Below are 22302 nucleotides of genomic sequence, written 5' to 3' on the forward strand. Positions count from 1 at the left end.
ATGACTGAAAGTGACAGATGAAATAAAGAGGGCCGGAGATCGGGGTCGCAGGACACACACAGGCTTTATTGGAGGGAGGAGCGCCCCCGCCTGCTGCTTCCACAGAGAGGCTCGGAAGAGCGAGGGCCGGGGTACAGGCACCTTTAAGGATAGGGGCCGGGGCTTAGGGCACTCAGCACACACTGATTGGTGATTAGGGACCTAGGGACTTAGGAATGGGGGCTTAGGGTATTTGGCAAGTGCTGATTGGTGGTTCAGAGCTCAGGAATGTCTGGCCGCAGGTGGGGTTTACGTCTGTCCCTCAACTGGAGGAAGGGAGGGTCTATCAGAAAGATGCATAGATGGCTGGAAGGAGAAATGACAAGGCTGGAGCAGTGATTTTCTTTTTCTTTTTAATATATTTTATTGATTTTTTTACTGAGAGGAAGGGAGGAGAGAGAGTTAGAAACATCAATCAGAAACATCAATCAGCTGCCTCCTGCATGCCCCCTGCTGGGGATGTGCTCGTAACCAAGGTACATGCCCTTGATCAGAATCAAACCTGGGACCCTTGAGTCTGCAGACCGATGCTCTATCCACTGAGCCAAACTGGTCAGGGCTGGAGCAGTGATTTTCAACCGGTGTGGTGCAAGAATTTTAAAAACACGCGATACCTGACTATTTAGTCAGGGGTACTGACCTCTTACCTTAGATTTTGAAATAAAAAATGACAACAGCCCTGGCTGGTGTGCTCAGTGGTTAGAGTGCTGGCCTGCACACTGAATGGTCAAGGGTTTGATTCCCATCAAGGTCAAGGGTATGGGCCTTGGCTGTTTTGGCTCAGGGGATGTGCAGGAGGCAGCTGATTGATGTTTCTAACTTTATTCCTCTCCCTTCCTCTCTGTAAAAAAATCAAGGGTATGTGCCTGGGTTGCAGGTCCCCTCGCAGGCTCCTGGCTGGGGTGTGTGCCCGAAGCAATCAGTCGATGTGGCCCTCTCACATTGATGTTTCTCCCCCCCCCCTTCCTTGCTTTATTTGGCCCGAGGGCCGAACGTTCCCCACCCCTGGACTAAAGGCTCAAGCAGAGACTCTCACGCCTGCAGGTAACGGGCATGATAGACGCTGCAGCTTAGAAACATTCCGTGCGAATCGCTCTTTCCTCCCGGAGAATTACCTCACGTGGCGGCATCGGTGGCTTCCCACCCTCCATGCCACCCTTCCCTCCCATAACTCAAGGAGGACGACTCCGGTTTTGTATTCAGATGGGGGTGACAAAGAAACACGGGAGAGTCCAGAGCAGGGGTCTTCAAACTACGGCCTGCGGGCCACATGCGGCCTGCAGAGGAGTCTGGACCCCTGGTCCAGAGCAATGAGAAAGTCCTTCCCACTGAAGACCCCCCCAGCGGCCCCCCGAGCGGCAGTGAACTTGCTGACTCTGCCATGGAATAAGTGTCCGCGCAGGAGGCTGCTGGCTGCCGCCTGGGTTCTCAGGTTCCAATGTGCCCGGACACCTGGCTGGGCCTGCTCCCCCCTCCACAGCCCGCAGTCACTCCAGCTGCCCTAGCAAGATGTGGGCACTGCCAGCTCCCTGGGAAAGTCCCCGAACGCCCGTCTGACCTCCTCATCCCGGGACTGTGTTTGAGCTTTGAATCGACCATTGGGGTCCTTCTGAGCTTTTCTGGGGCTGTGACTCTGCATACGTCATTTCCCCGCTTTAAGCCTCAGTTTCTCCATCTGTAAGACTGATGTGACTCTCTCTAATGTTCCGGATACTAAATATATATAATATATTCCCCTCGTGTGTATTTCGGGAGGAATAAAGAGTGGGGTACCTACTGTGTGTCTCACTCAGGGTCCCCACCACCAACCCCTCGGTAGGCCCAAGAACCTGCATTCTGGGCTCCAGGAGTCATTTCTCCTCCGCTGGCTCCAAACCCGGGAGGACCTGTAAATGAGTCAGTGTGCTTGTCAGACTCCCCAGGCAGGCTGTCACACTCCCTCGGGACCGCTTTTCACAAAACCCTTGTCTTACAGGGCCTCTGAGTTTTTAGGTCTCACCTCCCCCCAAAAACAGGATTCCTTGTCTGACGAGAGACTTTGTTAACCTGCTTGGTTAGCTACCTTTACGGGAAGCCTTAGGTTTAAAAATTAACGGTGTGTGGGCAGGCCCTGCGCTCAGTGCTTTCTGTGGATGATTGCACTGTGTGCCCATTGGACAGATGTGGAAGCTGAGCCTAGAGAGGAGCTGGGATCATTTTACCCACCTTCAAGCCAGGTACATGCCCTTGACTGGAATCGAACCTGGGACTTTTCAGTCTGCAGGCCGACGCTCTATCCACTGAGCCAAACCAGTTTCGGCCTGAAAGGGGTTTTTGGAAACGAGTTTGGACTTTGGAGACAGGTGAACCGGGATTTGAATTCTAGCTCCAGCTCTCACAGCCGAGTGCGCTTTGCTCATTCTCCTCTTGGGAGCTAATAGGGATAACAATGCCTGCCTAGCAGACTGCCGTGAAGATTCGGGAATTTAGCACCCAGGTCAGGCGCATAGTAGGTGCTGTCTGAGTTCAGAGAAGCGCCCAGGTGGACACAGAAAGCTTCAGAGAGGAGGCAGAGCTGGGGCTGGGCCCTGCCAGGGGGATTGGGTCAGAGGGCACGCCAAGCAGGGGTACGTTTGAGCAAAGGTGGGTGATGTCTAGTCAGAGGCACAGGATTCATGTGTTGGGAGAGGAGAGAGGATAGAAGCCGCAGGGTCTGGATTCGGGCCCGCTGCAGCGTCCAGGCTGAGAGGTGTTGGACTTTATCTGGCATCAGCGCAGGCCGCTTGGCAAGGCCGGTCCAACGGGAGGTGTGGCCCACGTCACAGGATGGGCACTGAGGCATTTCCCCCCGAATCATGCACCTACGGGTCACGGGGACTTCTGGCCAAGGTGGCAGCGGCTGCTCAGGCTGATGGAGGCATGTGTTGGGAGAGGACACTGGCCGCTGCCCACCGGCCCCCTGGCCTGGCAGCCAGGAAGCCTGGGCTCTGAGGTGCCTGGGCAGCTGCAGTAGGAGGGTCCTAGGGGTCATCTGCTGCCGTCCAGGCTGGTTTGGCCTCCTGAGTGCTTCCCCCCTCTCCCCCAGCTGCCTGCATGGCTGCACTTCGCCATGGACTGGTGTTTAATAATGATAATGTTGATGACATTGTTGAACATTGACTGCCGGGTACACGCTAAGTGATTCCATGTGTTATCTCATTGCTATCTCGTTGCCTAAGTCACAGCTAGTCAACGGCTTCAGCTGAGTTCTGTCTGATTTCAGAGCTTCACACTCTCTCTCTTTTTTTTCAATCAAACTGTATAGTAGTTTATATGACCCCAACCCCAAAGAATGCCGTGGTTAATGATTGAGTGATGTCCCTGAAAACGTCCGTATGCACAAACACACACGTAATTAAGCAGTTCTTGCTTTGCACGGTTCTGAAATGGACGCATTCCATAAATTTTAACTTTGGTTAATTTTTAGTTAAAAATTTTTAAAAAAAGATTTTTTTTTTTTTGCGTCAAGGGACACCAAGTTCCTCAACAGGGTTTGCATTCCAGCCGCTGTGTTATATTAACTCTGAGTAATTGCATAAGATGTGGATTTTGCTGCTAGCTCTTCAGTCCACAAGTGTGCCTAATGGTTAGTGGCCAATCACATCACTTCTTCCAAAGCCTGTTACTGATTGGGCATGCTATTCAGCTCACCTCCAGACAGCGAAGTTAGATCATCAGAAGAGGGGATTGGCCAACCAAGATGAAAGTGCAGTGAGGAAAGGCAGAAGGATAACCCTGAGGATGAATTTGAACCGAGCCCTGGCTGGGTAGTTCCATTGGTTAGCGTCATCCCCATACATCAAGGTTGCAGGTTTGATTCCCCAGTCAGGGCACATGCAAGTATCAACCAATGAGTGCAGAAGTAGGTGTGACAACAAATGGATGTTTCTCTGTCTCTCTGTCTCTCTCTCAAATCCATTTTTTTAAAAATTTGAATCAAAAGTAGGTGCAGCGATTAAATAAATAGCTGACCGTAGGACTGTGGACACTTCAACTATTCACTGCTCCAGAAACGGGAGATATAAACTCGAGATGTGCAGCCAGAGGAACTTGGTGGCGGCACATTTATGACATAAATGTTGAAAACGCTCCTGGCAAAAAGGACGAAGTGTACACAGCAGTGGCATTAAGTGTATTCACAATGTTGTGCAACCACTGCCTCTATCTAGTTTCAAAACTTTTTCATTTTCCCAATGAAGAACAACCCATCCTCACTAAATAAACATTCCACATTCCTCCCTCCACCCCCGGCAGGTTCATCTAAGGTGTAGCAGGGATAGGAGCATGTTCTTTTTTATGGCTGAATGACATTCCATTGTATGGCTGTGCCACAATGGACCCATGCCTCTATTGAAGGCCTTTGGATTGTTCTCACCTTTTCATTGCTATGAAGAATGCTGCTATTAACATTCACATACAGGTTTCTGTGTGAACGTGTGCCTTCACTTCTTTCCATTATATGCCTAGCAGTGGAATCACTGGGTCATAGGTAAATTCTGTGTTTGGACTTTATAAACATTAAAAACATGTGCCTCAAAGGACATGATCAAGAATGAGACCAAGACCATTGATTCATTGTGAATTAATTTTTGTAGGTGGATCGAGGGAGAGGCCTGACTTCATTCTTTGCATGTGGCTATCCAGTTGTCCTGGCACCATTTGTTGAGTAAGAGATTATTTTTCCCCCATGGAATGATCTTGGCACCCTTTTCAAAAATCCATTGGCCATGCCCTAGCTGGTTTGGGTCAGTGGATAGAGTACAGTAATGAAAGTACAGTAAATAAAAGGCAATTGTCATCACCCTTAGGACAGACCTCAGGGCTAGAAAGGGGCTGGCCCCGGAAGACCTGCTTCCTGGAAGAGGAGGGATGAGGCGCGGGGAGTGGAGGGAGGGATGGCTGGGAAAGGCTGAATGGGTGAATGAGTGCCCGCGAATGAGGTCCCCCTGGAGGTCCCTGGGTCAGCCCGTCAGTGGGAGAACGCTGGGCTGGGAGGATCTAGACCAGTACCCTCCCCGCCTGGGCCTCCTCTAGGCAGTGAGTCTTCCTGTGCCCGTGTGTGGGGCAGCAGCCAGTGAGCCCAGTCTAACACGCTGGCTCTGCGTGCCCCCTGCTGGCAGCTTCAAGAACAGCAAGCCCACAAGTCCTCACCTGTTAATGGGGGATGTCAAAGACCCGGCTGTTGCTGGGGGAGGGCAGCCCAAGTGGCCACCGATGCCTTTCCCTCTTAGCTGGGACCCCAGTGGTTTCTCCCTCCCCTTCCATTTCCTGGAAGCTGCCCCCACCGCATCCACATGCTCACAAACACAGAGGTGTGCGCATGCTCACGTGAAACGCTCCTATTTGCCCGTGAAGTCACAACCACACATGGGCTTACCTACGTTCAAGGTCACAGTAAGCCTTTCACGGGCCCCTTTCTCCATTAGAAAGGAAATCAAATTTATATTTTACACCTGTGTTACTATATAAAGAATGAATATCATCCAGGCTGAATTCATTATTATATACTCATTGTTATTATATTCTTTCTTCTTATTATTATTTTAAAAGAAATTAAGATGAAAACATTGTCGTGATCCCCTCAGAGTGTGGCGGGCCCCGGCACTCCACCGTCTGAGACGGTCTGACGGAGAAGTCAGCCCGGCCAGCAAACCGAGCGAGTTCACACACTGCCAGCCCCTTGTGCCCTGTTATATTAACTCCATGAATATTCATGAGGCCCCCAAGCTGTTGTTAACATCAGCCATTTCCTGGCACCTTTTCTGTGCCAGGCACTAAGTGATCGTGAATTACCGCATTTTATTTCCTTGACAGACAGGGAAAGGGACCCTTAGAGACGTGAAATGACTTGCCTCATGACACCACAGCCCGTGTTCTAATCCTCTCCCACGGGCCTGGGCCTGGGTGGGCACCAAGGGTTCAGTGATGCTCACTCCCTTGCCCACAGACTCTCTTGGGCACACCCCCTGCCCTGGCAGCCTCCTGAAGCAAAAGCCCCGCCCTAGTTCCCATGCCCAGGCCGGGGGCAGTGAGCCTGGCTGAGCCTGGCCGATGGAGCCAGGTGGCCCAGGAACCTCCAGCCCCGAGTCAGCAGTGCCCCACGGGGCTGAGGGGCTGAGGGGCTGGGGTTGTGGCAGGGAGGAGGTGGAGCCAGGAGCAGGGATCTTGTCCAGGGATTGTATGCCTGGACCCCTGGGCCCTCCTCCCACCTCCGGAGCTCAATATTAGTGTTAGCTGTTATTTTGTCGTTGTTACCAGGTCCTTGCCTAGGAATGCGGGCGAGGAAAGCACCTGTTTCCAGGCTGAAAGGTCCCATGACATACGTTCAGTCCGTGCGGCAGCGCCTGGTGCAGAGTGAGCGCTGAGTCGTTCCTCTGTCCCCACCACTGCGGGCCTGTGAGTGAGAAAGGCACGGTTAGGGCAGAGGAGGTGTGGCCGCTTTAGGAGAGGACAGAACTGGGACACGTGGAGTGATGTGGGTGAGGGTGTCAGAGAGAGGATCAGCCGGATTTGAGCCAGGTGGTTAGGAGGCGGCGACGGAGGGCCCTGTAGGATGGAGTACTGGGCGAGTCAGCAGGACATGAGGCCCAGGACAGGAGCAGCGGCCTGCATTCTCCCAGCCGAAGGGAACCAGCCACCCCCTTTGCCCAGGAGGGTCCCGTTTTGACACTGCAAATCCCATGTCCTGAGAAAGCCCTCAATTCCGGGCAGGCGGGCCAGCTGGTCCCTAGAACACCCAGCAGGCACGGGGCACCACTGCCCCGCACTGGCTCAGACCTGGCCTTGGCCTCCAGTCCCCTGGCTGAGTGAGGCCGAAGCGTGCTGACGGCATCTCCTGAGGTGTCAGCCTGGAATGTCCCCCCTCAGATAATGATCACACCACCTTTCTTGCTCCAGCTCGGTGCTCAGCCCCGGGCCAGGCAGTGCTTCCTGCAGGATGTCGCTGGGAACTGACTCAGTTCTGAGAAATGAGGGGTGAACTCTGGCCTGACTTCGTTCAGCTCCTGGAACCTCCCAGCTCCCTTCCTGCTCCGGGGCCTACACGCTTTCCCTCCCAGACTCTTTGGGAGCCCTCCCCAACTCCCACAGGACTGGGCAGGTGCCCACAGCGCCCTCTAGAGCAGCCCCCGGCCCTACGCACCCACTCCTGCTTCGGGGCTGGGCCTGACCCCCTCCAGGAAGGGGCAGTTCTCAGAAAGTCCCAGTGAAGCCAGTGGGAGCCCTTGAGAGCACGTGTCTGCCAGCCACAGCGGGTCTCACTGTCCAGGCACTGCCCGGGAGCAGCCCTGGAGGCTGGCCTCGGTGCTAAGGGCACAGCTGTCCCCTCAGTCACATCAGAGAGACACATTCCCATGGCGATCATAAGGGCACTGCCTTTTTTTTTTTTTTTTTTTTTTTTTTTTTATCGTGGCAATCTAAAGATATATATATTAATTTTTTACAGAAAGGAAGGGGGAGGGATAGAGAGTTAGAAACATCTATGAGAGAGAGACATCAATCAGCTGCCTCCTGCATACTCCCTACTGGGGATGTGCCCGCAACCAAGGTGCATGCCTTGACTAGAATCAAACCTGGGACCCTTCAGTCTGACGCTCTGTCCACTGAGCTAAACCGGTCAGGGCTGCAGCGGCATCTTAAAGTGACATTTCCCTAATGACTAATGATGTTGAGCATGCTGGTATTTTCATGTGCTTATTAGTCATTTATATATTCTGATTTCAAATACTTTCTCCCGTGGCATGGGTTGTGTTTTCACTTTCTTGGTGGTATCCTTTGTGGCACAAACGTTTTTCATTTCAATGAAGTCCAATTTATGTTTTTCCTCTGCTGCTGCTGCTTGTACTTGTTGTTGTACATGAGGGACCATCTTCTAACCCAAGGCCACAAAGATGTACTTTTCTTCTAGGAGTTTTATCATTTTAGCTTTTCCATGTAGGTCTGTGATCCACTTTGAGTGAACTTCTGTATGTATAAATTTATACTTTAGCATGTGGGCATTCAGTCGTCCCCACACCATTTCCTGAAAAGGTGATTCATATTGAGTTTCCTTGCCACTCTTGCCAAAAAGCAATTGGCCGTGAACGTGAGCGTTTATTTCTGGACTCTCGGTTCCACTCCGTTGATGGATATGTCTATCCTGGTGCCAGTACCATCCTTCCTTAGTTCCTGTAGCTTTTACAGCAAATGATTTTTTTTTAGAGGCATTGACCTGTTAAATATGTGTCTGCTGAGTCTCTTTTAATATACAGTGCCCCAGGTTTTTCCTCCCTTGTTTTTTATTTGTTGAAGAAGCAGGGTCATTTGTTTTATGGCATTTCCATCCGTCTGAATCTGCTGGAACGATTTATTTTAGGACATTTTCATCAGGCCAAAAAGATGCCCCGGAGCCATCATCAGACATTCCTCATTCCCTGATTGCATCTCTGCGGAGTCATTTAACGCAGTGTTTCCCAACCTTCTCTCATGATGAGAATCACCTGGTGGAGTTGTTAAAACAGATTCCTGAATCCCAACTAAGAAGTGCTAAACTAGAATTTTTGGGAACATATAGGTAAAATTGTATACTTAACTAGTGCTCTAAGACAGATGTTATATACAGAGCACTAAGTTAGGTATGCAATTTTACCTATATGTTCTCAAAAATTCTAGTTTAGCACTTCTTAGTTGGGATTCAGGAATCTGTGGTTTAACAACTCCACCAGGTGATTCTCATCATGAGAGAAGGTTGGGAAACACTGATTAACGTGTTCTCCTGACCCCAGAGGCCTTATTTGATGTAGATTTGATTTTAGCGCAAGGATAACATGCAGGTGGTGTGTTTCCAGAGTCAGAACTTAGAGTTGAGCCCTCACCGGTGTGGCTCAGTGGATAGAGCATCGGCCTGCAGACTGAAGGGTCCCAGGTTCGATTCCAGCCAAGGGCACATGCCTATGTTGCAGGCTCCATCCCCAGTAGGGGGTGTGCAGGAGGCAGCCAATCAATGATTCTCTCTCATCACCGATGTTTCTCTCCTCTCTCTCCCGCCCCCTTCCTCTCTGAAGTCAACAAAAATATATTTAGAAAAAGAAAAAAAGAGCATAGAGTTGACTCTGTGATGTGAGGAGCTATTCATGATCTTCACCGGGATCGTCCCCTCCTCCCCCATTAGAGGTGATTTACAGTTTGAAAGGTCACCCTGGTTGCTGGGGTGTGGGGGTGTCACTGGTGGTTTTGAGGGCTGAGGGGTAACCCTACGACAGAGCACGAATCGCTATGCCTGCTGCACGGTGGCCACTCATAAATACTAGCCCTTATTGTTATTGTTATTAGCGCTGTGTGTGTGAGGCCCCAGCCCGGGGCCAGAGTGCTCCACCCCCTCTCCTCTGCCCCAGAGGAGAAGCCGTCAGTGCCCCATGGCTCTGGGAGGCATGTTCAGGAGCTCGGCAGCCCTCTCTGTGCGCCTGGCGGGGTCCCTCCAGAGAAGGAAGGCCGGAGCTTCCCTCCGCCGGTGCCTGCACCAGACTGTAAGTGCCCTCTGCTGCCTGCATGACCCAGGGCCCCTGGGATCTGGCTTCAAACCCATGCACGAGCCTCCTCCTCCAGGAAGCCTTCCCTGACTGCACCCTGGATGCGGGTCCCTCCCTTGCCTTTGCTTCCAATCTAGAACGTATAGCTCTGCATCGGAATGGTTGCTTGGGGCTGCTGCCTCCCCATCCCCCGCTGTGCCCAGCCCCCTGTTGTGTACACAGTCAGTGCTCAGTAAATGCTCAATTATGTGTAAGCCTGAGAATGGGCACTGCTGCCTCATGGTCCAAGGGCTGTGTGGCATACTTGAAGGTCACTCCTCTGAGCACCCCAAGTTTTGCAGACCCCCTTTATTTTTATCTCCTTCCTAAAAGTGCATTCACCTCCTTTTTCTCTCTCTGTGCCCCTGCACCCTTCTACTCTTGCCACCCGAACCCTCCTCCAACTTCCCCCCTCCAACTTCCATGCCCCTCTCCTCCCCACACTGCTCCTGACTCCTCTTCGCTTTTCCAAAATTTAAATAAATAGGATGCATCCCTAATTCAGAAGTAATTTGTTGCATCTGTGTATCCAGGATGCCACCAATTGTGAGGTGCGCTGTTAGTTTTTGGATGAGTGAAGGGAACATGCCATTCAAACGCATGCTATAGATTGTCAGACACCAGATTCAGAGCAAGTGCAATGCAAAACCATGCTCACACCGGAACCCATGGAACTTGGTGTCATCTTCCTATGAAAAACTGGGAGGCAGAAAAGCAGGCATGTGGAATTAAGTCACCTGTGATTTGCATGTGGAAGTATGTCTGCTCCTCATTCCTTTGGGAGCAGGAATACCTCCATAACATGCTACATGAAAGGAGTTCTCAGGGCTGCCAGCCTTACAGGTGAGGTTGAGTAGTAGTATATTTCTCCTACATAAAAGAAAATTTTTTTAAAATAAATCACCTGTGATGTTGCCACTCGTATAGAACCTCTGTTAACATTTTCATATATTTCCTTCCAAACTTTTTTCCACTCCTATAGGGTCATAGAAAAAAATGTATGTATATACACATATATGCTAGGGTATGTTTTTTGTTTTTTTATAAAATATCATCTTATTTTGTAGCCTGTTTTACTGACATCAGCATGTCACATTGATAAATATTCTCCTAAAATGTAATTTTCTTCCACATTTTTTAGTCATAGAAAGAAAAATTTATTTTAGAAAATGAGGCCCTGGCTCCCCTGAGTAGTTCAGTTGGTTAGAGCATCATTCCGACATGCCAAGGTTGCGGGTTCGATCCCCAGCGAAGGGCACATATAAGAATCAACCAATGCCCAGCCAGCGTGGCTCAGTGATTGAGCATCAACCTGTGAACCAGGAAGGAGGTCAGGGTTTGATTCCCGGTCAGGGCACATGCCGGGGTTGCAGGCTCAATCCCCAGTAGGGAGTGTGCAGAAGGCAGCTGATCAATGGTTCTCTCTCATCATTGATGTTTTTATCTCCCTCTCCCTCTTCCTTCAAGGCTCTCTGAAGTCAATAAAAATATATTTTAAAAAAAATTAATCAACCAATGAATGCATAAATAAGTGGAACAACAAATTGATCGATATTTCTCTCTCTTCCCCCGTTTTCTCTCTCTTTCTCTCTAAAATCAATCAATACATAAAAATTTAAGCTATTTTGACATGTACTGAGCGCAGGCCTGGTGATGGGTGTCAGGGACTTAGTGAAGGGATGATGCCAATGTCATCAAAGCACCCACTAGGTGCCACCTCTGCTGGGCTCTTTGAATGGCTCACACTGGCAGGCCTCTCGGGCTATGGAGAACCCTGACCCATACGCAGATGGTCCCCGGGCCAGGGGCTGGTGCCTGCAGCCCTGCTGTTGCTGCTGCCCCACCAGGGTCCAGTCCGGCTCCTCCTCTGACCTTGGGCAGGTCCCGGAACCCCTGAGCCCCGTGTCTGCACCTTCAGATGGAGGGTCTCAGGGCCCCTCTGATGGGGACGCAGTGGGGACAGCGCCAGACCAGGAGAAACGGGGAGGGCTCCCTGTTGGCATAGCAGGTGGCAGAGGAGAGCATGAGAGACCTGGCTCTGCTCCCAGCCAACCGGAGACACAAAGTGCTGAGGGGCCACGAAGCCCACGCTCCCATGATGCCGCTGGGGAGGCTGAGGCAGGAGGAGCTGACACCTGTGGCTGAGGAGGAAGCTGCCCCGGAGGGGGTACAGGGGAAGGGGGGTGTGCCTGGAGAAGGGCGGCTGAGCCCCCCAGAACTGAGCGAGTTCACCTGAGTCAGAACATGGCCTCATCGCAAACAGGCCTGCGTCTGAGGGCACTTGTTGTGGGACCTTGAACACTGCACTCCCCACCTGCAGCGGGCCCAGCCAGATGGTTCTGAGAAGTGCGTGGAGAGCCGCTGTCACTGCTGCCGTGATCCTCCCCTGCTCTCCCCTCCCCTGCCTCCTGCTCCTCCGCCTCAGCCCCCAGCCTGGCCTCAGTCAAACTTGTTATCCAGGCTGTGGGGCCAGCCTGGCAGGGGGGGCAAGTCCAGCCGGCTGAGCCCGGTGACATGGGGAGGAGCCGGGCACCAAGGGACCGGAGGCACAAATGGGGGTGGCGGAGGGCACAGGTGGGTAGGCAGGCACAGGTGGGTAGGCTGGGTGGCGGAGGGCACAGGTGGGTAGGCTGGGTAGGCGGCTGGGCCCCGCTGGGAGTGCTGATCCCCGCCTCCTCCTGGGGAGTGGGTGGGTGGGCGGGCGGTGTGGAAGGTGGTGGCTCGGATCAGATTGCCTTTCTGTCCGACAGAGTGCAGTGCCTCCTCCACTCTGACCTCCCGTTTGCTGTTTCCAGCTCACGATGGCCAAAAGGCTGCACGCGCGGAGGCTGGACGGGATCGACCACAACCCGTGGTGAGTGCGCAGGCGCGGGGCGCCGTGTGGTGGCCCTCGGTCGGTCGTGGGGGCCGGACGGGGCTGGAGGTCCCAGGCCCTAGGTCTGCAGAAACTCGGTGGTGCCAGGACAGTCAGATCTGCAGCCACAGCCCATGAGGGGCGAGACCTGAAGCAGAGGCTTGGGTTCCAAACTCAGCTGCACCCCGCTTGGCACTGGCACTGGGGCCGTGCCACCTGCCCGGACCCCCAGCTCCCCAGCTGCAGAAGGGAGATGATTTTATATATTTCCCTCGGGCAGCCTTGGGAGGTTAAGACAAAATACTGTGTGAGAGCAGTAGGCTACCCAGGCTCAGGGTAGGGCTCATTAGGGACTGTTTTATGTCACACGTAGCGCGGAGGGAGTCACGCTAGGAAGGTAAGATGCAGGCGCTCCTCACTGGCCGTAAACTGAGATTAGGCTCCTTTCTTCACCCGCTTGTCCTAAATCCGGGAGGACCCGTGCCCATGGTTACTGGTGACGGACGGATGCAGTGGGAGGGCCTGTGAGGAGGAGTTTCCGGCCCACTCCGACCTGGGCCCGGGCCACAGAGACCCCTCTGTTCCTTTAGAAGACTGTTGGCTGTTGTCTTTACACAAACGGGAAGATTCTTTCTTTCAAACTGCCCCCGGCTGCAGAACTTGGTGTTTTGTGAAGATCTTCCTCCTCCATCTTCTCCTTCAATGCTCCATGGTGTTTGGGATGAGGGAGCCAGGCCCACAGTCCCTGTAAAGTCTGGCTGATCCTCAAACTGCCCCTCCGTCCTCTGTGCAGCAGGCTAGGCGGCCACCTCAGCCACTCATTTTCTCAGTGTCCTCCTTACAAACTCTCCGACCGAGTCAGCGCTCCCCACACTACACATAATGATAGTTATTGTCATTCAGATGATCCCAGCCAAGTCTGACTGCTCTGCCCCCAGCCAGCCTGGAACCCCGTGCCAGCCTCCTCCGGCCTCTCCGCCTCTCGCCCATCTCTCTGAAGAGGCGGCCACCAGGCAGGCCCAGGAGAAAGGTCGCTGAGGGCAGACGGTGGGCTGGTGGGGCGCCCGTGTGTCCAGAGTAAGAACCCAGAGCGTCAGCTTCGCTCCGGACAGACGGGGGTCACTCTGGCTGTGCCATGGACACTCAGGGCAGGTCCCTCCAAACTTCAGCTTCTCCGTCCCCGCTGTGACCCAGGACAGGACGGGCCTCGTGCACATCGGGGAGGCGACAGGAGCAAGCGTTTCACACTGGTGATGACAAGTGCACCAGTGGGTCATGAAGTCCATTGGGCGGGGCCCCACAAGAAGTGTTTCGAAAGAATTGAGAGGGCTGGGCTGGGCTAGGAGCTAGATCACACCAGGAGAATGTAATTCCAGGAGGGTTTGTGATATAAAGATGACTTCTTACTATGGATCACGGTCTGGAAGTTTGCAAGCCCCTGGGCTGAGACATGGGATGGGCACAGTGCCCGGCCCTCCTGACGGAGAGCATGTACCAGCGATGAGCCTGGCACTGGTCGCCAGGGTGGACGCTAGCTGTCCAGTTTCTCTACGGCAAGCCCAGTGCTTGCTCACCCAGCCTTGGAAACAGGCGGAGTCCAGGTCGGGGTGCAGGGACGGGCTGGTGCCGTCTCTCCATTTGTCGCCCAGGGTGGAGTTCACCAAACTGGCCAGCGAGTGTGATGCTGTGAACTTGGGACAAGGTTTCCCCGACTTCCCGCCTCCGGACTTCGCCCTGGAGGCCTTCCGGCACGCCGTCAGCGGGGACTTCATGCTCAACCAGTACACGAAGGCATTTGTGAGTCTCCCGGCCCTCCCGGGCCCCCAGACACAGGCTTCTGATGGGCCCTGGGGAGGGGGGGAGGAGCCCAGATACTCAGTCCAGCCATAGCTCAGTGTCCACTGAGGACGTCCTGTTTCAGCCTCTGGCTGGGACAGACCATGGTCCGGGAAAAGGCAGGCAGACACACACACAAAAAACACACTGGTCGAAACCGGTTTGGCTCAGTGGATAGAGCATCGGTCTGTGGACTGAAAGGTCCCAGGTTCGATTCCGGTCAAGGGCATGTACATTGGTTGTGGGCACATCCCCGGTAGGGGTGTGCAGGAGGCAGCTGGTGGATGATTCTCTCTCATCAATGTTTCTAGCTCTCTAGCCCTCTCCCTTCCTCTCTGTGAAAAATCAATACGACCCAGGCTTCCTCTCCCAGTGGGATCCTTCCAAAGCTGGGCATAAAGCCCTGTTCCTGCACTCCGTCTGCGGTGACCTTGGGCAAGTCCCTTCCTTCTTCTGAGTCTCTATTTTTCTACCGGCCAGATGGTGGGAATCAAATAATGCCTTTCTTGCCCTAGCCAGTTTGGCTCAGTGGATAGAGTGTCAGCCTGTGGACCGAAGAGTCCCGGGTTCGATTCCAGACAAGGGCACATGCCCTGGTTGTGGGCTCGATTCCTAGCAGGGGGGTGTGCAGGAGGCAGCCGATCAATGAATCTCTCTCATCATTGATATTTCTACTTCTCCATCCCTTCCTCTCTGACATCAATAACAAATGCCTTTCTTGCAAGGTCGCTAGGAGGACCAGAGGGCACGAATGTGTGCCTTGAACTTAACAGGAGGTGCTCTGGGTGTCGAGCGGCCGCTGCTTTGGCGGCTGTATAGGGCTGTGCTCCATGGAGGCACACCCTCTGGTTCCCCACCACATCCCTGCCCTGGCACTGGGCTGGCACAGAGCAGGCAGTGTGGCAGATGTTACGGGGGAAATTTAAGGACTCAGGCTGACTTTGCCCCAGGCCTGTCCCTGAAGATGCTCCAGTAGCCGGACTGCAGCTGAGCTGGTGGGCGGGCCGAGGCTGAGCCCGGCGCTGACCCCTCTGTCCTGCAGGGCTACCCTCCCCTGACGAAGGTCCTGGCAAGTTTCTTCGGGAAGCTGCTGGGGCGGGAGATAGACCCGCTAAAGAACGTGCTGGTGACGGTGGGCGCCTACGGGGCCCTGTTCTCGGCCTTCCAGGCCCTGGTGGACGAAGGAGATGAGGTGAGTGGGGCGGGGCTGGGGCCTGGCGGGGGCCAGGGGTCAGGGCGATTCTGACCTCAGCTGATCTGACCCTTGTACCAGGTCATCATCATCGAGCCTTTTTTTGACTGTTACGAGCCCATGACATTGATGGCAGGGGGCTGCCCTGTGTTTGTGCCCCTGAAGCCGGTGAGAATGCTGGTTGGGGTGAGGGTGGGCAGAGGAGCCCAAGGAGTGTGCTGCGTTGGACCTTAGGGGTTGGGGAGGGAGGGAGGGAGGGAGGGAGGGAGGGAGGGAGGGAGGGAGAAGGAGGGAAGGAGGAAGGGAGGAAGCTGTTTCTCCAGGATGGGGAGAGGGTGGGGACAGTGGCAGGGGAGGAGAGTCAGATCCTTAGCTATGACTGTCAGGGAACTAAGTATCGCCCGCCCTCTTGCAGACCCCCACCCGGGATGGGGAACTGGATTCCAGCAGCAACTGGCAGCTGGACCCCACGGAGCTGGCCAGCAAGTTCACACCTCGCACCAAAGCCCTCGTCCTCAACACACCCAACAACCCCCTGGGAAAGGTACGGAGACCTCCTTCCGGGGACCCTCCGCGCCGGGTTCAAGCCCACACTCTTACCGACCTGCCACCTGGGCCTCGGGTTCTTCCTCTGGAGCGGGCAGCCTGTGTGGGCGGTGAGGCTGGGGCTCCCGCCGGCCCCGGGGAGTACGAGGGCTGATGGCGGAGCGGGCTGGGCGCCTCCATGCCTCCTGCCCCACGGCCCGGAGACAGGGGCCTCGCCTCTCGGAGTGTTTTCTCATCTGTGAAATGGGAACATGGCCAAACCGATGTGAGGGAAGACCCAGCCTTCCTCCTGGGTGTCCCCCACTCTCCACACTCACACTTCTGACACCAGGTGTGAGGGTTCCCCCACGCCCAGCAATCCTGCGCCACCTGCTTGGTGTCCTACAGCTTCACTCAGGTCAGCTCTGACCCTGGCTTCCCGGAGAGCATCCGGCCCACAGGCGAAGGGCCCAGCCCCCGAGACGGCCCCCGCCACCTCAGGTGCCAGTCCCCGAGTCCAGGCCGCCACCTGTGCTCCTGACCAGCTGAGTCTGAGCTCCCCATGACCCCTCCTTGGGCTCCATTAACTGCTAGAGCAGCTCCCAGAGCTCCGGGAACCTGGTTGCCAGCGCATTAAAGAACGCGGTAAAGGACGCAGGTGAAGAGAGAGACGGCGAGGTCTGGAGGGCCTCAAGCACGGAGCTCTGTCCCCGGGGAGGAGGGGGCGTCACCCTCTCTGAGCCCCACATGACTGGGTTTTATGGAGACTTCCCATGTGGGCACAACCACCGAGCCCCTCCATGCCCAGCCCCTCCCCCTCTGGAAAAGCTTCCGGCTTGGTCTTTCCGGGACCGCCGCCCAGGGCCCCCCCGCTCAGAGCTGCCTCATTAGAACAAAGGGTGTGCCCGGCGCTCCTGTCACGTAGGCATTTGCAAGGGTTTCGGGAGCTCTGTGCCAGGAACCAGGGGCAGAGACCAAATTATTTTATTTTTTTAATATTTTTTTATTGATATCAGAGAGGAAGGGAGAGAGAGAGAAAGAAACATCAATGATGAGAGAATAATGGACCAGCTGCCTCCTGCATTTCTTCTACTGGGGATCGAGCCTGCAACCCAAGCATATGCCCTTGACCAGAATCAAACCCAGGCTTACGCTCTATCCACTGAGCCATACCGGCTTGGGCTGTGTTTTTCTATTATCCAACAGGGTCAGTGCCGTGGGGATTCCACGGGGCGGGGCAGAAAGGCTCTGGGTTTGGGTGGACCCTTCCCCGCTCTGAGCGGGCCTCTGTGTCTGGGGACGGCCCACAGGTGTTCTCCAAGGCGGAACTGGAGCTGATAGCCCGCCTGTGCCAGCAGCATGACGTGCTGTGCATCTCGGACGAGGTCTACCAGTGGCTGGTCTTCGATGGGCACCAGCACATCAGCATTGGTGAGAAGCTGGCCAGGGTGCCCCCATTCCCCTGGCTGTTTGGGCCAGGGCAGTGAGCCCGGTCTGGGAGCCAGCAGCAGGCCTAAGGGTCTGGAGGCTCCCAGACCATGTGACCAGAGGCAGTGACTTACCCGCTCTGAGAACCGGGGGTGCCATGGCACCTCCTCCCCCCGGGGGGCTGTCATGAGGATAACCTGGGATAAGCCCCGTAAATAGCACGACCGGAGCTCTGAGAGCCTGAGGGCCCCGGGGGTCCGGCCACCACCCCTCCCTGCCCCGGCCCCCCTCAGCTGTTCTCTCTGGCCCTGGGCAGCCAGCCTCCCTGGCATGTGGGAACGCACTCTGACCATTGGCAGCGCTGGCAAGACCTTCAGCGCCACCGGCTGGAAGGTGAGTGGACAAGGTGAGGGGTTCCCTGCCCGCTGTGGCCCCGGCGGGAAAGGTGGCCTGGGAAGTGAGGACTGCTCTGGCCAGGCCCTGAGGCCTCACCCCACCTGTTTGCGGTCTAGGTGGGCTGGGTCCTGGGCCCCGAGAGGCTCATGAAGCACCTGAACACGGTGCATCAGAACTCCATCTACCACTGTCCCACGCAGGCCCAGGTGAGGCCAGGGGACCGCACCCCGGGGGGGGGGGGGGGTGAGGGCCCAGGCTGGCTCCAGGCCAGGTCGGTCTGACGGGCTTGTGCATCCCTCCCCCTCCCACCCCCTACCCCCCACACCCCACCCCCGCAGGCCGCAGTGGCCGAGAGCCTGGAGCGGGAGCAGCAGCACTTCGGCCAGCCCAGCAGCTACTTCGTGCAGCTGCCGCGGGCCATGCAGCTCAACCGCGACCACATGATGCGGAGCGTGCAGGCCGTGGGCCTGAGGCCCGTGATCCCCCAGGGCAGCTACTTCTTCGTCACGGACATCTCGGACTTCAGTGAGGAGAGGCCGGGCCGGGCAAGGTGTGGGGGGCCGGAGGCCGCCCAGGGCTCAGCATGGCCTCTGTCCCCCAGAGAGCAAGATGCCTGACCTGCCCGGGGCTGGGGCTGCGGACGAGCCCTACGACAGACGCTTCGTCAAGTGGATGATCAAGAACAAGGTGGGCGGGGCCTCCGCCGGGCTCCCTCCAGCCCAGCCTCTGCGTGAGCCCTGGTGCAGGACCGTATCCGTGTCCAGGGTGGCGAGCCTGTCTCGTTTGTACAAAGGTGGCATGAGGGTTGGCAGAATGAATTCCTGGCCTCCCAGGGCCTCGGTCTTGCCATCTGTACAGTGAAGAGTTGGCCCATTCACTCTGTGGTCGCCCAGCTCAGAGCTATGATTCTCAGGCTGGTTTCCCCTCTGGCTCTGCCCTGACCCCTCTCTCGGCCTCCACGTCCTCTACACACGGGGGGGACGTGGGACGTTCTGGGATTCTTTCCCTGTGACCTTGCCATAGCCCTGGAGGTGCGCATGGGCGCGAACGCTGTCCCCCCACGCCATGAAACCCCTCTGCCTCCCGAGAGCCGGGCTGCCGGGCTGGGAGGCCCTGCTGAGACCCGGGCTTCCTCCCCCAGGGCTTGGTGGCCATCCCCGTGTCCGTCTTCTACAGCGCGCCCCAGCAGAAGCACTTCGACCACTACATCCGCTTCTGCTTTATGAAGGTGAAAGGGCGGTGAGGGGGGAGGGGGAGGCTCCTGCACGCTCCTCCCCATGGCCCCCGGGGGTCTGGGAGAAGGTAGGACCCGTCTGTGTTGCGCAGGATGAATCCACGCTCCGGGCCATGGACAAGAAGCTGCAGGAGTGGAAGGATGAGCTCGGGGCCTGACGGCGCCCCTCGGCCCCCTCGCCGGGTTGGTCCCCGCGTGCTCCGCAGGGCCGTGTCCGGGAGTTGGTCATTCCCTCGCTGGGATAATGGCACCGGTGAACCCCTTTTCTGTGACTCAGGGAAGAGCCCTCCTTAGTCTTGGGGGAGTTGGTAGCAACTCCCCATGATGCCTACAGTCCTGCTGCAGAGGGAGGGAGGCCTGGCCTGGGCCCTCCCTCGTTTACGTCACCGGCTCTTGGGTCCCTTCTGGCCTGAGCCTTGGCTGGAATGCCGTGGGCAGAGTCCAACAGTGGACTGGCCTCGAGTACCAGCTCTGACCCCAGCGAAGGCTCAGGCAGCCCTCCTTTTCCTTATCTAAACTTGACTTTGGGAAACTGTCTGTACATTACTTTTTCTCAGAATAAAATGTTAAGTTATTCAAACCTTAACTGGCTTTCCTCTGCTTCACTCTGGTGCCGATGGCTGGTGGGGATTTGGTGAGGGTGGAAGGCATCTCAGTGAACCTCAGACCCTACACTTCTCTGTACAGATGTATTTTGTGGAGTAAAACCGAGTCCCAGGCAGAGCAGGGACATGTCTGAAGTCAGTTAATTAATGGTAAAACCAGGCCTAGAAGCCAGGGCTCAGTGGGTATGTGTTCCTGGTCCTGGGTGTGGGTGTGGGTGTGTGTGGGTGTGAGTGTGAGTGTGGGTGTGAGTGTGGGTTTGAGTGTGGGTGTGTGTGGGTGTGTGTGAGTGTGTGTGTGGGTGTGGGGGGGGGGGGCGTGTGTGTTTAGGAGATGGGAGCCTCATTTGAGTGTCTGACAGGGAAGACCCAGACAGTCCCATCCCCCGGGGGTCAGAGGACTCGGAGTGCAGGACAGGAGGGCCAGGGCTTACCTAGACAGAGGAGAGGGAAGTAGCTAGAGTTTATTGTGTGCCCTCGAGTGCCAGCCACTTGGTACCCATCATTTCATTAAGCAATTCCCTGGGACAGGAATCACTTCTCCATTTTACAAGTGAGGAAACCACTCTGGAGGTGAGATGACTCGCCCAAGGCCTCCAGCTGGCAAAGGGAGAGTGGGATCAGACCCTGGGGGCGGGCACCCGAATGGGAAACAATGACAGCACCTGGATTCATTCAGAAGGAGGCGCCAGAGACTTCTCTTGAAGTTGGATTTGCAGAGCAAGCCCATGGGTTTTGCTTATGTAGTTAATTGGGGAGCTGATGGGCACATACAGTATAGTAACATATATTGGGTCTGTGTCACTGGTTCCTGGCACGGAGCTAAAACCCTTGGAATTTCCCGAGTGATAAGGAGGGTCTTCTGGTATTCCTAACAAGTCCACCTGACCATGTGATTAGAGGCCAGAACTGCCAGCACCAAAGAAAGGCACTGGACACTGAGTCCAGCCACAGGGCCAATGGTTTAATTGATCATGCGTCTGTATAAAGACCCATGCAAAAACCCTGAACCTAGGGGTCAAAGGAGCCTCTGGGTGGGGAGCACATCAATGTCCTGGGAGGTGGGCGCATCCAGAGAGGCACGGAAGCTTTGTACCAGCCCCCAAGTCCTTACTCTGCCACCCGTCCAAGTCTATGCTCCCAATCTCCAAAATGCACAATCTCCAAAATGCATCAGCGTCTGGAGGGAGGAAAGGCTTATTGACTGAAGGTGCCAACTGGGAAGATGGGGGCCCTAGCAGGACCTCAAATCCATCTTAAGAAAATACAGAGTTCAGGCTTCTTGCCTGGCCCGTGTAGCCCAGTGGCTCGTGGTTTGATTCCCAGTCAGGACATATGCCTGGGTTGTGGGCTCCATCCCCAGTGTGGGCCGTGCAGCAGGCAGCCCATCAATGATTCTCCCTCATGAATGTGTTGTGGGGTCGAACCCTGCGTTCAAAATAAGACCACCGAGGCTGATGATTGATTAAAAAAAAAAAAAAGCAGGCAAGGATTTATTGAAAAACTGGCCAGGACTACCATGAGAGCACCACACACAGGTGGCCACACTCAAGACCACACCGTTCCAGGTGTAGGCAGTCTTTAAAGGCCCAAACCACAAGAATTTTCCTTTGTTCTAAATTCTAAATTCTAAAGGCTGGGAACAGCCCGCAGGGTCATTCCCAGTCACATCCTGCTGGACACTGGAATGTGGCCCTATCTTGCGATAGCCGATAATACAGAAGCAGAGCTCAGCGGTTAATCTCTAAAAGTTATCTACAGTTCCTACCCCTGAAGCTACTGAGTCAGTGGGAATCAATCTCCTACGGTTCTGGTCCCAGGCAAGGGAAAATAGCCTCCAGGTCTCCACCTGGAAGCTGAGATAACTACCCTAAGTTTAAGCAAATAAGCGGATGCCGAAGCCAGAATGGCAGGGTTAAAATTCAAACAGCAGTTTTTACCCAAGTATGGTTGCTACCATATTTCAATGGATGTTTCTCTCCCTCTCCCTTCCTCTCTGAAACCCATAAAAATATTTTGAAAGTAAATAAAGTCTGGCCCTAGAGCGCATATCTATCCACTGAAAGGTTCGATTCTGGTAGATGGATATTTTTCTCTGTCTCTCCCGGTCCCTTCCACTGTCTCTAAAAATCAATGGGAAGCGGAAACCGGTTTGGTTCAATGGATAGAGTGTCGGCTTGGGGACTGAAAGGTCCCGGGTTCGATTCCCGTCAAGGGCATGTACCTTGGTTGCCGGCATATCCCCAGTAAGGGGAGTACAAGAGGCAGCCGATTGATGACTCTCTCTCATCAATGTTTCTAACTATTTCTCTCCCTTCCTCTCTGTACAAAGTCAATAAAATATTTTTTTTTTAAATCAATGGGAAAATATCCTCAGGTGAGGATTAACATACATACATACACAAAACGTCTCAATTAAAAGAGAGAGGAAATGAACGAACCTTGTAAGGACTGGATTAAACGGTCTGCAAGGTCACTTCCAGCTCCGAGTCGCCTCCAGTGCGGGGCCCCGGGTCCCCATGGGTAACCCCAGGCTGAGGTTTGAGCGTCGCGCTCCGCACCGACCCGCCTCCGGCCGCGCCAGCCACTGCGCAGGCGCCCCAGCCGCGGGCACAGCCCCGCCCACGCTCTGT

General features: G+C 55.0%; 1 protein-coding gene across 9 annotated transcripts in view; it reads left to right on the plus strand.

Moving 5' to 3' along the window:
• Positions 1–19653, plus strand: part of LOC311630614 (kynurenine--oxoglutarate transaminase 1) — a 22639-nt gene extending 2986 nt beyond the window's left edge. For 3 of the 9 annotated variants that reach the window (XM_084899849.1, XM_084899847.1, XM_084899850.1), the window contains exons 2-13: positions 12398–12456; positions 14106–14253; positions 15335–15484; positions 15566–15652; positions 15900–16028; positions 17320–17440; positions 17754–17830; positions 17950–18039; positions 18172–18358; positions 18435–18520; positions 18975–19061; positions 19160–19653. In XM_084899849.1, the coding sequence (XP_084755975.1) occupies positions 12404–12456; positions 14106–14253; positions 15335–15484; positions 15566–15652; positions 15900–16028; positions 17320–17440; positions 17754–17830; positions 17950–18039; positions 18172–18358; positions 18435–18520; positions 18975–19061; positions 19160–19225 (1281 nt within the window). In that variant the 5' untranslated portion in view covers positions 12398–12403 and the 3' untranslated portion in view covers positions 19226–19653. Of the gene's footprint in view, positions 1–4652; positions 4724–9098; positions 9208–9366; positions 9561–12397; positions 12457–14105; positions 14254–15334; positions 15485–15565; positions 15653–15899; positions 16029–17319; positions 17441–17753; positions 17831–17949; positions 18040–18171; positions 18359–18434; positions 18521–18974; positions 19062–19159 lie in introns of all 9 variants that reach the window. The other 6 variants (XM_084899842.1, XM_084899845.1, XM_084899844.1 and 3 more) reach the window with 6 other exon arrangements.
• The last annotated feature ends 2649 nt before the right edge of the window (positions 19654–22302 follow it).

Source organism: Pipistrellus hanaki (assembly GCF_964339955.1).
Source record: "Pipistrellus hanaki genome assembly, chromosome: 11".
NCBI classification, from domain to species: Eukaryota; Metazoa; Chordata; class Mammalia; order Chiroptera; family Vespertilionidae; genus Pipistrellus; species Pipistrellus hanaki.